The 17,846-nt window shown below is 31.1% G+C and overlaps 1 protein-coding gene across 3 annotated transcripts in view; it reads left to right on the forward strand.

Annotated features, from left to right (window-relative positions):
- POT1 (protection of telomeres 1) overlaps positions 1-17,846 on the forward strand; it is a 76,772-nt gene that overhangs the window by 44,176 nt on the left and 14,750 nt on the right. For all 3 annotated transcript variants that reach the window (XM_074268054.1, XM_074268053.1, XM_074268056.1), the window contains 5 exons: positions 5,479-5,769; positions 8,477-8,632; positions 12,806-12,975; positions 14,353-14,438; positions 17,242-17,298. In XM_074268054.1, the coding sequence (XP_074124155.1) occupies positions 5,479-5,769; positions 8,477-8,632; positions 12,806-12,975; positions 14,353-14,438; positions 17,242-17,298 (760 nt within the window). The remainder of the gene's footprint in view (positions 1-5,478; positions 5,770-8,476; positions 8,633-12,805; positions 12,976-14,352; positions 14,439-17,241; positions 17,299-17,846) is intronic.

The following is a 17,846-nucleotide window of genomic DNA, read 5'->3' on the forward strand; positions in this document are numbered from 1 at the left end:
AAGAAGAGAGGCAGATAGTGGGAGTAATCTGGGACTAAGATTTAGCAAGAGACAAGCAGGATACAGCAAAGGGATAAATGATTCAAGGCCAAAAGAAGGTCTAGCATTGAAATGAAAGACACAGAGTTGAAATCTAACTCTTAGACTGAGATTGGAGAGAGTGGAAAAGTTTATTGTCTGAGAAGATATTGAGGGATGAAGAAAAGAGAGGTCTCAATGAAGATGAAGAACAAATGCAGGAGAGATGAAACTTAGATAAAGGTAGAATTATAAGAGAGAGTCAGATAGTGGAACACTTCTATCATAGCATTTAAGGAGGTTGAGAAAATAGGATTTTGAAGTTTAAGGAAATATCAACTTGAATATTAAAGTGTGCTTGGATTTTAAGTCCTCTCCTTTTGAAGAGCAGGAATTGAAGAGGAGAAAAATGACTGTTTAGACTGTCAACTTTGTGAAAAAGGTCGGAGAATTACCTGGCGTTTGGTTTACTCTGGGTATTATAATTTTGTCAATATTTCAAGGAACTCACACTATAATAATTAGACCAGGGTGAGGGACAAGCCAATTACCAAAAAAAAAATTCCAAATTTTTGCTAATTATTGAGCATACTCCATAACATATCTTCTAATGAACAGAATTCAATTAATTGCCAAATTCAATGACCTTTTCTAAATGTTTAACCATTTGAAATCTTTTCCCTTTGGTTTTTCATGGCAGTATTCTCTTTTCATTCTTCTGCCCTGATGAAATTTTTTTTCCAGTCTCCTTTGTTATATTAATGACAGTTTTGTAGCTCCTACTATGTCTACCTCAAAAAGTTCTGGTCTGGACTCTTCTTTGTTCTCTGTACTTTTTCATTACTCAGTGAATTCATTACTTCTTATTATATCAAAGTCCCAGATAAGTCCAATGTTGTAAATGAGATTCTTTTGTGACATTCTATAAATTAATGAAGAAAACAGATATAGAATTATATAGGCTGAAGGAGGATATAGTGTCCTAGAATCCTTACAAAAACCACATAAAGAGATAGGGATTTCAGAATCCATAAAAACTCAAGGGGGCAAAGGACTGAGAAGAAAGCAAAACTAAGTAATGAATTTCTTTGTGGCAAATTCTCTGGTAGACCTGGTAGGTCATTTTACATTTTCCCATCCCCCCAAATTTTTCTTGTTCTTATCTAACCTTTATTTTTGGTGTATATTAGAATCACTTTGGTTTAGCTAAGCCACTTGGAAAAAATATCAGCAAAGAAATTAGTTATTATTGCTTGTAACAACACTAAATAATTGACATTTATCTTATGCCTTAAGTCAGTCAACTGGGAATATCCTATTTAGTAAATAAAAAAAAAATGTTAGGGAGGATAAACTAGTTAACCAAAGATATAAACAGAGACAGATATAGGACTAAATTCTGTTTGCTTCAGTTACGTTTTAAAGCAGTATTCTCCATTCTTGGCCCCAAGAAGTTTTCTCTTTTCCTGGACATTTCTTAGAGTTTTGTAGAGTATGGTTGTCTTATGCAGTATCACTCAGATGCATTCAATCTCAGTCATCCTAACAGCCACTTCTCTCTTCTGTTGATTTATCTGAATAGGTGTTTTTTTTTCTTTCTTTTCATTATAAAATATGTTCAGTAATTTACAAGATTACTAAAACTTTTTTTCATAATTGACTTGTTCCTAATCCTGGTTTTAATAGGAAATTTTTTCCTCAATGATCTAGCCTCCCTCTCTGTCTTAAATCATATATTTATAGGCACAGGCTAAATCACTGCTAATAACTGTTATAATCCATTAATTATATCAGATACTATAGAAATGCACACAGACATTCAAACAAGGTATAGAAGGATGTAAAGATCTGCTTTCTTTTCTCCTTTACTCTTTTCTCAGTAGTTTTAGAGAAGTTGGCAAAAGGAGGATTGAGAATGCTGAAGAAAAAAGATTAAAGATTTAGTTCCAAGTAGAAAATGATAGCTTTGAAAAAGATTTTACTTTGCATGTTTAAGAAGATGCCAGGAGAGTTAAAAGGCAAAAACAGAGTCTGGTTAGCTTTGAGAGAAAAGAAAAGGTATGAAGTGACAATAAATTATATTTCTGTATAAAATCTCTCCAGAGAAGAAATCCAACCCAGCATGCTGTTAGTAAGCACTACCATGTTCAGATCACCGTGCCAGGTACTGGGGATACAGACAATACAAAAAATGGTTTCTGTCATCAGAGAATTTAACTTTATGCTGGGAGGGATGCAAAATTTGTGTGTGTGTGTGTGTGTGTGTGTATAAAGTTATAAGTAGATAGCTATTTTGAGAAGGGGGAGAAAAACTATTCAGTCTTTGATATGAAAAATTATATTTCTTAGGATTTATCAGATTATATTTTTATTGATATTTTATTATTATTTGTTATGTTTTACTATATTTATATATAGTATTTGAATATAACATTATATTATATTATTATTTTATTATTTATTATATTTTTCAGGATTTTTAAGAAAAGGTTGCCATTGGTATCATCATTGTATTGTCTTCTTGGTGACTTAATTTCATGCTTCAAGGTTCTGTGATTTATGGGTATGAATTTTGACTCTACCCAAGCAAGTCATAAACCTTTAATTTAATACACTATTTCAGTGAATTGCTATTACTTTAAAAAAAAATTCCTTGATGATCAGCCTCTTTTGGTGATGAATCCCTCAGAAATTCTTTAGGCTGGTTGTTTGATCAGTGCTTAGAAGTAAAATATTCTGTATCTTTTCTTTAGTCTTTTACTTCTGTAAAAGAATGCAGGAGAATATAATTCATTATCTGTTTTTCATAGACTATTGATCATTCCACTTAATCGGTGTTAAGTGGATCATTACTGTTTTTATTTTGTTTTGTTTGTTTATGTTTGTAGCTATAGTGTATATTGCACCCCTTTCTTCTTCTATTGTTCTTCATCTGTTCACAAGTTTTCTTAATCGTTACTTTCTCTGAATTCTTCATATTTTTATTTTTTTAGTGGTGAAATAAATTCATATGCCACAAATTATTCAACAATCTCCTAATCAATGAGCACTGACTGTTTTTTTTTTTTTTAATCCTGAAAACACATTCCTACATGTTTTGTCTGTGTCATTTATCTCTCACCTCTTTGTCAGGGGAGAGTAGCATATTTCATCATTGGTTCTCTGAAATTATTTTTGGTCATTTCATTGATCATGGTTCTTAACTTTTAAATTTTTTTTTGTCTTTACAAGACTGTTATTACATGAATTTTTCTGGATTTACTCATTTCTCTGTGCATCCATTCATACATGTCTTTGCAGGATTCTTTGAGACCATCATCAATATTATTTTTTTAATAGTACAATAGTATATTAGATATTATTTAGCCATTAATCAAATGATGTTGCTCCCTGCCACCTTAGTTTCAGTTCTGTGCCATTACAAAAAGAGCTACAATAAATACTTTTTTCTTTTGTGTCATTGAGGTTAGACCTCATATAGGCATCATTGGGCTAATGGGTATGCAAAATTCAGGGTTTTTTTTTTTTTTTTTTGTTTTATTTTGTTTTGTTTTTCCCCCCTAGGGTTGGAGAGGCATTTCTTTCCAGAATGGCTGGATCAATTAGAATTATACCAGCAGTTCATTAATATCCCTATTTTCCCAAAGTCCCTCTAACATTTGTGATTTTTTTTTTTTTTTTATCTTTGTCAATCTGATGGATGTGAGGTAGAACCTCAGAGTTGGTTTGTGTTTCTATTGTCCATGATTTGAAGCATTTTTTTTCAAGTGATAGTTGGTGGTTTGGATGTCCTCCTTTGAATATTGAGATTAATTTTTCTTTAATATAGTATCAAACATTGTGGGAGATTTCAGAGGATTTTAAAAGGTTAATATAACAATTAAACATCAAAGTTAGTCTTTAATTACCTGTTTGCCTTGGTAATCTAGGTTTTAGTATATAATCTGTATACTAGATTTACCTTATATTTCTGAGAAAATAACACTTTTCTTAAGGGTTAATCATTATCTGCTTAAATCATATAGTGATCTTATGTACTACACTATCCCTTTCCCCACTCAAAATGAATATATATATATCTTATTTATTGGTGATTGGAAACTTAAAGTAAATTAAATATGTCAAGGAGGTCACTTTCTAGGGAAGACATATTAGGAATCCTGGTAGCTAAAAGTAAATGATGATTACAGAATTTTGGGGACTGGACCATAATATATTGTGAAGAAAACTAACTACTACCTGGAAGTAGGAAAGATCTACAACTTGGACTATTTGAACACTAAAAGTGAAAGGACTAATGATTGGGGGGAAGCTTCTGTATAAAGACATAGTTATTGAAAGCACTATAATGAAAAATAATCATGTTGTAATGAAAGAGTACTGAATTTGGAGTTAGGAGTAATATGAAATCAAATCTCACTCCTAGCTGGCTATGTGATTATAGTGAAGGCAATTTTTTTGAGTCTGTTTCCTTATCTTACAAGTGGATAATAAGATTATGTTGCTTACCTCAAAGGGCTTGTTGTATAGATGAAGTGAAATGGGGTTGGGATATTTTTTTCCAGCATTTAATACAGTGCTTGATACATAATAGTTGCTTAAATGTTTATTGCATTGGTGTTTTAATATTTTTTCTAATAAATTTATTTATTTTAATACATACTGTTTATGTTTTATGAATCCTGTTGGGAGAGAAAAATCAGAACAAAAGGGGAAACCATGGGAGTAAAAAAAAAACACACACACACACAAACAAACAAACAAAAAAAAACAAAACAGTAAAAAGAACTGAACATAGCATGTGTTGATTTATATTCAAATGTCCTTAGTTCTTTTTCTAGATGCAGATGACATTTTCTGTCCAAAGTCATTAGGATTGCTTTGGACCACAGAACTATTGAGAAGAACCAGAACTTTCATAGTTGATCATTGCAAGTTCTTGTTGTTATTGTGTACAATGTATTCTTCTTCTGCTTGGTTTCTTGGTTCTGCTTGATTTCGCTCAGCATCCATTTATGTAAATCTTTCCAGGCCTTTCTAAAATCAGCTGGTTCATCATTTTTTTATAAAATAATAATATTTCATTACCTTCATATACCACAACCTGTTCAGCCATTTCCCAATTGATGGGCATCTACTCATTTTCCAATTCTTTGCTACTACATAAGGGACTGCTACAAACATTTTTATACGTCAGTCCTTTTTCCTCCTTTATGATTTTCTTGATATACAGACCTATGATACTGCTGGGTCAAAGGGTATGCAGTTTTATAGCCCTTTAGGCATAGTTCCAAATTGTTCTCTAGACTAGTTGGATCATTTCACAACTGCATTAATATTTTTAAACCTTAAAGCACTGTACACATATAAGATGTTTTTTTTTATTTTTTACAATTCTAAAATTCTTTCTTTATATGTGATTCTCTGTCCAACTAAGCCATTTTGCCCTCCTCATTTTAGATACAACAGTATAAAAATGAAATTCAAGGTGTTACTACTGTTGGATTTTCATCTCTTACATTTGAGGGGACTTTGGGAACTCCAATAATTCCTCGTACTTCAAGCAAAATATATACTTTCACAACAGATGACCAGAAAACAGTAGAAACATTGCGTATCTGGGCAGCTAATCATATTTCTTCCTCTGGGACGTTGATAAAATTGTCTGATGTAAAGGCAATGCAATATTTTGATTTGACTTGTCAACTTGTAGGGAAAGCAGAAGTAGATGGATCTTCAGTTCTTCTAAAGGTAGGTATCAAAAAGTTATAAATGTTAGTTATGATTTGTCTAAATTAATTTCCCAGTTTTTCAGAATTCATTTTGTTTCTGGTGAAAAACAGCCTACTTAATATTTTTATCACATTTTAATGGTAGGTAAATAACTGATGGAGACTTAAAAAAAAAAATCAAGCATTTAATTTAGATAGGTCCATATGCAATGGATTTAAGCCGTAGTCATTGTGGTATTAGACTAATACTTGTAAGTGAAAATACTATTATTACTTGAATTCATATAAGTATGGTGATGGATTTAAAGTAAATTTTCCAAGAATATTATGCTGTTAGAGGGCTTTTTATTTTATTTTATTTTTTTCACCTTTTGGTAATAAGATTTTCATAATATTGGTGATAGAGACTAGGTGATGTCACTGATTTAAGGAGCTATCAAATGAGGAAACTTTTTAACAATACAAGTCAGCACCTTCTCTGTGATTTATATTCTTATAGTTGCTTAGAACAAAGCTTCTTAAACTATGTCATGACCCTGCATGGGATTACATAACTGAATGTGGAGATTGCAAAATGACTATTATCAGTATTTTATGTATTATATATATATATATATGTGTGTGTGTATATGTGCAGGTGTGTGTGAATAGAGAGTGGGTATATTTTATATATCTATATACCTCTATAAATGCTAAAAATTTATTGGATGAAAAGGTATTGCAAATGGAAAAAGTTAAGAAGCCCTGTATAGTGATTCACAAGGCCAGTAAAGTTTCCCACATTATTTTTCTGGTCATTCAGTGACCAGTAATTTTATAAATAATAAAAGTATTTAATAGTCAACAAAATAGAAATGACCCTTGAATTAATATTTCCTTTTGTCCCTACATTTTAAATTTATTATTAACTGGTGGCTTGATCATTTATAAGAATGTTTGCTATGACCTTTAAGAAATACTTCATGTCTAAGACTGACTTTTTATAACTATGATTGGTGGTGCTTTGTTAGTATTGTGATGATATTTTCAGTTATGTCTTTAATACTTTAACTAATTTATAATTTTGTTACTTATTGATCAAAAGAAAAACATTTGGGTTTGAGCAAATATTTTATGATATCTATCAGAATTGCAAGTGATGAATGTTACCTGATTTTTATTTAAGAAAAATTTCTTTCACATTCTTATGTCTTGCTTTTAAATATATTTTTTGTATTCTTTATGTGTTAATCAGTAAAATGTTCATCAAAAATATCTGTCCAGCTGAAAGGAGAAAATTCAACAAATGCATTTTGAAAGAGGTTTTTAAAATATGTGCTATATATAAAACACTAGGATAGAGGAGGCAGCATGGTATAATAAAAAAGGCATTGAATTTGGAGTCAGAGTCAAAGACCAATCTTTGATTATGCTCTCTATTATTTGTGTGACCTTGGGCACATTTGACCATTCATTTCTCTGGGCCTCAGTTTACTCATCTGTAAAATGAAGGGGTCAGACTAGTTCAAGGGTATCTTCCAGTCTAAATTGAAGATTTGACAAGTTTTGAATAAGATATAGATCCTTCACCTAAAATTACTTTACATTCTGGAAGGGAAAGATGGGAAAGGAGGAATAAGATACGTTATTAAAATATGTCTTCTGCAGTAAATATATGTAGACAGCTAGATGGTACAGTGGATAGAATACTGGGACTGGAACCTCTGAGTTTAAACTTGGTCTCAGATATTTTTCTTGCGCCTTCTTCCTGCACACCTCTGCCCCACCCCCAACAAGTTATTGCCTTTTAATTATTAGAGGTATTTCAGTACTTCTTTTCTTTTTCTTTTTCAATTAAAAAATTTATTTTCCCTCCTGCCTTATTTGAAAAAGCAATATTGAAAGCAAAAGAAAAACAAAACCTTTGCAATAAATGTGAACAATCAGGCAAAACATATTATTACATTGAACTAGTCTAAAAATAAAAATATATATATTTTATTAATATCTTGATATCACCTCTCTGCCCAGAGATGATAGGATGATCCATTGTTAGTCTTCTGGAATCTCAGTTGGTCATTGAATTGATTCTTAATTTTGACCCACATTTCTAGAAACACAACTAAAAATTATCTTTCTAATGTACATATTTAAATATTTAACTAATTTGCCAGCCATATCTCATGTACTTTTTCATTCATTCTTAATTTCAAATTCACTGGATTACTAGCTTTTCCACAAACTCTTATTACTTTGACATGCTATTTCTTATATCTGTTCCTTTTCACAAGTTGCCCCTTCTGTTTGGATTATACTCATTCTTTTCCCCCATCCCTTTCTTCAAGCTCAGCATAGTTGCTCTCTTTCTAAAAAGGGAATCTATTCCTGATCTTGCCAGTTGTTAATATTCTCTCCATTTTCAAATTATTTAGTATTTATCAAATTTGTGTTATATCCCTTCAGCAGAATGCAAACTCTTTGGGTGCAGGGATTTTTTCATTTTTGTTTTTCTTTCAAGGGTCTAACACAGTGCCTAGAGCATCATACATGCTTACTAAATGCTTGTAGAATTCAACTGTCATTATTCTTTTACTATGCCCCCTATTTCCAGCCAGTTCCAATTTCTAAATCAGAGCATATTCTTTAGAATACTTCAATGAACCACATGTTATAGAACCTAAAATACCTTTTTTAACTTAAAAATTTGTGAACAATTTTCATTGGACTTTGTTTTCCCTCCATTATAGGTATGGGATGGTACAAAACCTCCATTTCCATCCTGGAAGGTCTTATTTGAAGATGATGCTCTTGAAGGAGATATAGGTCGTATTAATCAATTGCAGAATCTGATAGTAGACATCCTCGTTTATGATAACCATGCTGCGTTGGCCAAATGTCTAAAGGTGAGATAATGTATAGACAAGCTTAGCAATTTTTAAAAAAAAATTACATATTTTTGTGCCAGTTATAAAGACTTAATTTCATATACACAAATGATTACTTGCAGTTAGAACTGATTTAGTGCTATTTATTTATTTATTTATTTATTTATTTATTATTCCTTCCCCCCCCAGGCTGGGGTTAAGATACTTGCCCAGGGTCACACAGCTATGTGTAATTATTTAAAATATTTTTAAAAGCCATAGTTCCTTGGAAGAAAAACTTTTAATTAACTTTCCGCAATGGGAATAAAAAAGTTGCAAGATCATTTCTCTAGTATGTTTTCTAAAAAATGGTGTGGAGGGTAATAACTCTTGTTTCTTTAAGATGTTTTAAGTCTAAAATATTAGCTTAATGTTGAGTTTTGATATTTGGCTTGGTATTATGTTTGACAGCCTTGTATTTCTCAATTAAAAAAAGGTTTACTTTTAAATAAATAGGTAAGGAAAATAATAAAGCATCTGATATATCCCTAAACAACTGGAGTTGTTTTGAAGTGGTGTGACTGCGTTTTTGTTTTCATTTTTAATTATATTTTATTGAAAGTGTGATTCTTCAATAATAAAGTAAGAATGTTTGATTTGAGTTTCCTAAAACAAATAAGTGACAATACCATGTGTTTTTAATGTACAGCTATCCTTTCTGGTCCTAAGTTTCCTTACTTATAACTTGAAATTAGATTAGATGATCCTTCCTGCCCTAAGGTTTATGGATTAGATTCTATAAATGTATCTCCTTACCTTATGTATGCTATGTTACATGTTTTTATCCAGTAGTGTGGGTAGTGTGCCACTTTGCAAAGTGTATCTCACTTTACACAATACATATATTCATTAATGTTATAGAAAAATAAATTTAAAATGAACTGAGGGTTAAATTAAGCAACTCGCAATGTCCTTTTGTATTAAAAATTCTAATAAATAATTCTTAAAGAGAAACAAAAGCTTTTTGAAAACAAATAATCATCCTATCTCTAAAGAACTACCCTAATACATGATTGTGGCATGAGAGTGCCACTTGATCCTCGATATATGACACTGGGTTCAAGGTCAGGAAATTCACTTAATATGGAAAATAAATATAGAGCCAAAAAAAAATTAAGTTTAGAACGGGCAATGGAACAAATATTGTTCCAATTTTCCAAGTGCTGACCTCATTTTAAAGGAAAAGAAAATTATGAAGTAATTGTGTATTTTTTTCCCTCACAAAACTAAAATACTCTACCAAATACAGGGTTCCATAAACATGGAGGAGAAGGAGTAAATAACTGTTAAATTGATAAAATCACATTTGAAAAAAGCCTTTGTCTATTTGTCACTATAATACTTATGTCGTGAATATGGATATATATAAAAAAAGTCTTTGTATTTCCTGGCAGTTTTCTATATATTGTATTTTGTTTTGCTATTGCTAAAAACATTTAACTTACACTTCCAGAATTTTTATTTTCATTTAGAAGACTTACGTAAAGTATAGTAGAGAGATACACTAAATTTTCTGCAGATTTTTTGATAAATGATTGCAAGTATTGTACATTTCTGTTTTGAAAATTAAACCTCATGGTTTCTTTCTGATTCATTTTTCTTAAATATTTTAATTGATATCCAGGTTTTTTTTGGTCTTTCTGATAGTGTTTTACCATTTAAAATTTAAACTATTTGGGATATAGTCAGCATGTTGATTTGTTGTTTGACCTATTCTGTTAGAATATTAAATATGCTTTGTTTCACCAAACTGCTTACTAAAAATTGAGCCTAAAATACAATACTGCCACCAGAAGGAATTTGTGAATATAACATCTTGTTATTTTTATTGTCTGATGTGAGTGTAAGAAAATCTTAGTGTATATGTTTTCTCATGATGATTATTCAGTTTATTGAATATGTCAATTTCAAGAATAACTGGAAATGAAAGGCAGTGTGGTCTGAAGTTGGGAAAACATGGGTTTAGGTCCTACCTCTCCCATACATTAGCTGTTAACCATAGGCAAATCTCTTATCCTTTTCTCACAGCCCCACACAGCTCTCTAAGCCTGTGAATTATACTCTGCAGTGATAAAAATCTTATTTGAAATAGAGATTTTACAAAATAAAGTTTTTGGTTTCTATGAAAGGCAGCAAAACTTAGAGCAGGAAGAACTTACCTCTGACATACAAGAATGATCCTGAGCAAGTCTCATCAATTCTCAACTTTACAGGCAGCTTTTTGTAATTCTTAAAGTTGCAGAAAATGTGCTCACTAGCATTGATGGAGGGAATTTTAAAAGGTTATTTATGTTATTTTTGTGAAGGCAATGAGATGCAGTAGAAAAAAAGAATGCAGACCAGTTCCAGTGGTCTTGTGATGAAGAAAGCCATCTGTATCCAGAGAGAGGATAGTGGGAACTAAATGTGGATCCCTATATAGTATTTTCACTTTTTGTTGTTGTTTGCTTGCATTTTATTTTCTTTCTCATTTTTTTTTTTCCTTTTTGATCTGATTTTTCTGGAGCAGCATGATATTTGCAGAAATATATATAGAGGAATTGCACATATTCAACATATTGGATCACTTGCTGACTGGGGTAGGGAATAAAGGAAGGGAGGGTAAAATTTTAGGGGTGAATGTCGAAAATTATCCATGTATATATTTTGAAAATAAAAAACTTTAATTAAAAAAAAGAATGAATTTGGGAGGACCTTAGTTTTTGAATCTTGGCTCTGTCATTGATGATCTTGAGCAAAGCACTTTACTTCTCTTAGCCTTTGTTTCTTCATCTGAAATTTAAGTACCTTAGAAATGACTTGCTAGTCATCTTAGTATATATAATATTTGAAGTTGTGGTACATATTGAATAAACTTTCTAAAAAAAAATTAGAAACAGAAGAATGCTAAGGATGGAACCTAAGGAATGCTCATGAAGAAAATGAAGATTGAATGAATGAATGAAACATTTATTATTATTTTTATTATATATAAAATACTGTCTTAAGTGCTGGGATACAAATGGAATGTAAGTTTTGGAGCTCACATTTTAATGAGGAACTCAACACCTGTGGAATATTTCAACTGCAATTCAGTTGGAGAGTTCTATGATGCTTAGTATGTAGCAGCAAAACAGGTTGGAATGTGAAAGAAACAACAGTTAAGACCATGTGTCTTTCTTCTTCCATTAGCTCTTTTTTATCAGATGGGTAGCATGCTTTCCTATAGATTGAACTGATAGTTGATTTGACATTTATCAGCTTTCCTAATTTTTAAAGTTGAATGTTTTTACAGTGTTATTGTATTTGTTATGAATTCCTCTCTTGGTTCTGCTGCTTTACTCTGCAGGATTCTGAGCAAATGTGCCTTTCATCATTTCTTGTTGCAAAATATGTCACAGTTTGATGATCCATTTTCAAGTTAATGGTTACCTCTAGATTTTAGTTAACTTTATTTTCTTTTTTTTCCTTTTAAGTTCTTTAGTATCAAGAAGTTTATTTTGTTTGTGCCCTTCTTTATCATCCCCTTTCATCTCCACCTGTTTTCCTATTGAATTTGATATGTGTATAAACATATATTTATATAAGTTCCCCCACTTTCTTCTTGTTTATATGTTAAATTTATTATTTTTTCTGTTAACAAGCATTTATTTTATCTTTCTCTCATCTCTTTTCTGTGATATTAGTTTCTTCTGTGATCTTTCAAGATCCTTAATTATTTAATGTTCAGGGATAAAAGAGGTTACTGAAAGTTGTCCAACCCCATTCATAAGGAGATGCATGCCAAGGATATTCCATTTTGAGAATGAGTTTTCTAAATGCAGTTTGGGAATAATCAGATTCAATACTAATTTTGGGAAGATCTGTTATATCTAGAAAGTACTGCATCTTGAATTATATTCTTCAGTTTTTTTCCCCACTAGATTTGTATTAACACATGAAAAAGCTTTCAAAGGCTTTGTTTGAATTTAGCTTAAACTTGCAAGATTTCTTAATTACAGGACAAAAAAAGTGATAATAAAAACAGACAAACTGCTTCAGTTTAGGAAATAAAAAGTAAAAGGAAAATATGATTGAATATTCTTCAAAGAAGGCAGTAATTTTATATATAACTAATTTTTATTTTATATTTATTATATATATATTATAGTTTTTTTATAATTTTAAATTTAGGTTGGAACCTTTCTCAGGATTTATAGTTTACACACAAAAGTTCAGCCAGTGACTCCTAAGAAGCTGTCAAATATTCCACATTTAGAATTTCATCTTCATGGAGGTACCTGCTATGGTCGAGGAATTAAGGTCCTGCCAGAAAATAACTGTGATGTTGAAGAACTGAAAAGGTAAAAGTGCTAAATATATGCTTAACTTGTAGGAATATTTAAAAAAAAAAGGGGGTCAAGTTATGCCTCTCAATTCACTTTTTTTCCAAGACTATGGTGTTAGACCAAATGAGAATAGAACTTGTGATTTTCAGATTTAATTTCCATTTGACATATTTCTTTTGTATAGGAGCTTGTTTAGTGTAGTAAATAACTGTATATGAAAGTACTAATTTTAGTTCATGTTACTCTCAGAGTAAAGTAAATGGAAACAATAAGGACCATTTAAAAAAAATTATCTAATGCCATTCTTTTTTAACGGTTTAAAAATGGCAGTACTACCATTCTGTCTCTTCTATAGTTAAATTGAATGAGTCTATGAATATAATTTTACTTTTGCTAAATGACAGGAGTACAAATAGATAAGTGAAATGGACCCTGGCCTCATAGATCTTATCTTCTAGTAAGAGAAAACTCAATAAGGTAATAGGCCATGAAAGAATGTTTTTGTCTAAGTCACAGGGATGAAAAATAGAATGATATGGCAGTTGTTTGAAACAGTCTTTTCAGAAGCAGGAATATTATTGATTATAGTGCTCAGAGCAAGAAGTAGAACTCAAATACCTGGCTATGAACAGAGTATTAAGTAGAAGCTGTGAAGAAGCATCATCCCAGAGACTGTAGGCAGTTCCAATATGATAACAGCATGTTAAAATAAATATAGAGCTGGAAGGCTCTGAAACGATATATATAGTCTAAACTCTTCATTATGTAGAAGGTCATTTTCTAAATAAGGTAACTGAGGCTGAGTGTGGTTAAGTGACTTGCTTGTGACAGTAATGCCAGAGGGAATCATGGGGTAGAGTTTGAATCCAGGATCTCTGACTACAGTGTCAGTGTTGTTTCTGTTTTAAGAATATTTGCTTTTACTTTTTGCTCAGAATACCATCTACTACACAGCAGGTAGCTGGGACAGTGGTTAGAATGCTGGGCCCGGAGTCAGAAAGGCTCATCATTTGAGTTCAAACCTGCTCTCAGGCATTTACTAGCTATGTGACTCTGGGCAAATCATTTAACCCTATTTGCCTCAGGTTCCTTGTCTGTAAAATAAATTGGAGAAGTAGTAGAAAGTCATTCCAGTATCTTTGCCATGAAAACCTCAAATGCAGTCACAAAGAGTCAGACACAATTCAACAACAGCGATCATCTACTTACTAGACAACCATATCATCATTTGACTTATCGTTATTCTACCAGGTATTTGTTGACTGTATCCTTCTGAAGAACCTGGGCTAATCCTAATTGGAAATACCAGTTTTGTTTTCTGATATATATTATAATATCATGAATTTTGAGAATACTGTTTTTTTTGTTTTTGTTTTTGTTTTTTTTTAACAGGTTTTTAGATTCTGTGGACCTAGCTGAATATCAACATTTGGAGACTATCTGTGATTTGGAATTTGACATCTCAAATAATTTTTCCTGTAAGAAGTCTTTAAAATGATGCTTTTTTTGTTACATAAATGTTCCAGAAGTATATTGCATCTCTTTGATGTCTCACATAAAAATCTTCATAGTGCTAATTAAATTGAAGTTCATTTTTGTGAAAAGTTTTAATTCATTAAGTTTTAGTTTTTGATTTTTTCAAAGTATTTTCTACTCTAATTATTTGGCTAATACTTTGTGCAATTTAAGTAACCTTCTCAATGGATAAAGGAATACATCTTAAATGATTTAAATAAGAATACCAAAATATGAAAAAAAAAAAACACAACACTATTGTGTTGAGCTTCGTTTATTTGGTCACTGTCTTTGAATATTTCTAACTATCTGGTTAATTATGTGAGTCTGGCTATTCCATTAACTACCAAAGATAAAACAACAACATTGCAAGTACCGTACAGTACAAATAGTGAAATGCTAGTGTATACTAATGTAGTAGAGGGTATAGTTTGACTGTACCACAGAAAGTACATTAAAAAATATAAATATTTTATCTTCCTAGCTTAACATAGCAAGCCCTCCCCACTGTGGAAATACAATCTGAAATATAAAAGTCTTTTAACGGAAAAAAAGTTCTCAATCTCCTAATGGTGTTATATACACAGAGAAATAACTGTAAAATTTTAAAGATATGAAGTGAATATTTGACCTTGAATTACAATATTGTGAAACTCAAGGATTTTCTATGTATCTCTTTAATAATCATAGTAAAAATTTTAGATAGCTAGGATTTATATAGCACCTCTTGCATGCTAGCCCTTTGCAGAGTACTTTACAATTATTATCTCATTTGGTCCCTTATAACACCCCTGAAAAGTAGATGCTTTTATTATTTCTATTTTACAGATGGGGAAACTGAGGTTAAGTGATTTGCCCAGGTTGAAACAGTTGGTATTTGAGACTTAATTTGAACTCAGGACTTCCCAACCGTAAGGCCCAGCATTCTTTCCACCTCATTATTCCTAGTTTGGAGACCCCTCTACTTCCTGTACTCTTTTGGTACAATTTATCTCCTACTATATTTTGTATTCTACTAGAGATGAGAAGCTATTTGTAGCTATCCTTTTTAAATAATGCCCCCCTTTTCCTGGCTTTTAACCAAGACCATGTTTATATGTAGCTTTTTACAATATTCTGTCCTTTCATTGACTCACGCTTAGGTTGATACACATAAGAATAAAACTTAGTTTACAAGTAAATTTGAGACTAGTGATATCTCATTTTTAATATCTGGTTTTTAGTATAATACTATAATAGACCTGGACAAAAATTTAAAATTCATCTAGTTCAGTCCTGTCATTTTATATTGTAGATGAATAAAATGAGGCCCAGAGAGGTTAGAAAACTTGCTCAGTCTCACACCAATTTAGTGATAGAGCCATGAGCAAAATCCAATAAATTCAGAATGAGAATCTTCTTCAGAACTAAAATTTCACCTTGTCTAGGCCGAATTCACTAATGGGATTATAAAAATATAATCAAAATCTAATTTTTAAGGTGCCTACTATATATCAGGCCCTATTCTAGGTGCTGAAAATACAAATAAAAGTGAAATAAATCTTGCCCTCAAGAAATTTACAGTCTGTCATAGAATAGCATTTTTCTTAGATAAACTAATAGAAAATTTAACTCACATCCACCCAAAATGAAAATTAGTACTGGGGGATAAGAGAGGAAAATGCTATTAATCTAGCTAGAATTGTCTCTAGAAATATGCTGATAGATGTATAATCAGACTACTCTCTGGGTGAAAAAAAAAAAAATATATATATATATATATATATACACAGCAAACTTTTCAGTTTAGTTTATATTAACGTTTCTGCCATCATTTTCTTAAGCTAAACAGTTAATAAAACAATAAATCAAGCCCTGATCTTTAGCATTTGCTCATTTCAAAGTGTAAATGCATGTACTGAATTTTTAACCATCAGTTCTTAGAGCCAGTATGACTTTGATCCAGTGAGTATTTCCTGTTTAAATGTATGTACTGAATTTTTAACCATCAGTTCTTAGAGCCAGTGTGATTTTGCTCTAGCACACTCCCTGAGTATTTCCCGTTTACCAGAAATGTTACAATAGGAAAATTATATAAAATCAATATGAGTGCCTATAAGGAAGAATCCATATAAATTCAATGTTTTTAATATATGAGTATGTAAGTGTATGCTGATGCACACCTGTACTCCCAGCTATGTGGAAGACTGTGCTGAAGTACATTGTATAGATTGAGAGTCCACAATAAATTTGTGATCAATATAGTAAGCTCTTGAAAAGAGAAACACCACATTGCATAAGATAAGATAAACCAGCCCAAGTCAGAAGCAGAGTAGTTCAAAGCTCCTGTGCAGAGCTAGTGGAATCTGGCCCTGCCCCTGCTTTTCCAGCATAAGCAAGATTGAGAAACTCATTTTTTAATTAAAAATAAAAAGGGGGCTATAGTGATTTTTCTGCTTGACTATACTCTTGTTCTAAAGAAAAGAGATAGTTCTTTTGAAGACAGGAAGGAGGAATCATTGGCAAGTGATACTTATGTAAGAAAAGCTCAATAATAAAACATTTTTAAAGAGACAGAATTTATAAGCTGAAATAATTACCATCAGAAATAATAGGTATTTTTTTTTTTTCTTCTCAGAAGTGAAGGTTTCCTTTTAGGAATAATTTTTAAGATCTCAGTTTCTTTTATTAAAATTGTTAGCTTTATAAAATGTAAATACTTTTATGATATTTTAAAATAATCCATTAAAATTAATAAGATTTTGACTTTATTTTTCTTTCATGTAGCCCAAGATTTTGTATCACCATGTGATCTAGAAAGATGTCAACAGCTATCTGCCACAGGTATGACAACACAGTCATTCCCAAAATTGTTTTTTGTAATTAGAAAATACCTAAATGTTTCCCAAAAACATTTACTAGGTAGTCTATTCAATTTAAGGAATTATGCTAGATTCCTATGAGGAATTCCTTTCCTCTTGTTGTTTATTCTATTTTGTCATCAGATAAATTGAACTTCTAAAGATATTTATTTTGACATTTAACCCAATTTTTAATACTACTTTGAAAAAGTGTTTACTGTATCAGTTACTGAGTATTGCCCTGAGAAGAATTGAAGGATTTCATAATATAGAATTTAATAAGTTTAATAATGATCATGCTTTATGTTTTCGTTCTCTATTGTGGTTCAAGAGGAAACATTTTTAAAAATGTTTAAAAATCTTTGCTCCTGACCTGTTCTGTATTACTACTAAAAGACAATTCTCCCAAATCATAATAAGATCCTGAATTAAGTTGATCATCTTTATGATCATTGCTGTTCAAAACAATCATTAAAAAATCATTTTCCCTTAAATTATAAGTTTTTGAATATTGCTAGATGAAGGCAACCT

Source organism: Sminthopsis crassicaudata, chromosome 5, assembly GCF_048593235.1.
Source record: "Sminthopsis crassicaudata isolate SCR6 chromosome 5, ASM4859323v1, whole genome shotgun sequence".
Classification (NCBI taxonomy): Eukaryota; Metazoa; Chordata; class Mammalia; order Dasyuromorphia; family Dasyuridae; genus Sminthopsis; species Sminthopsis crassicaudata.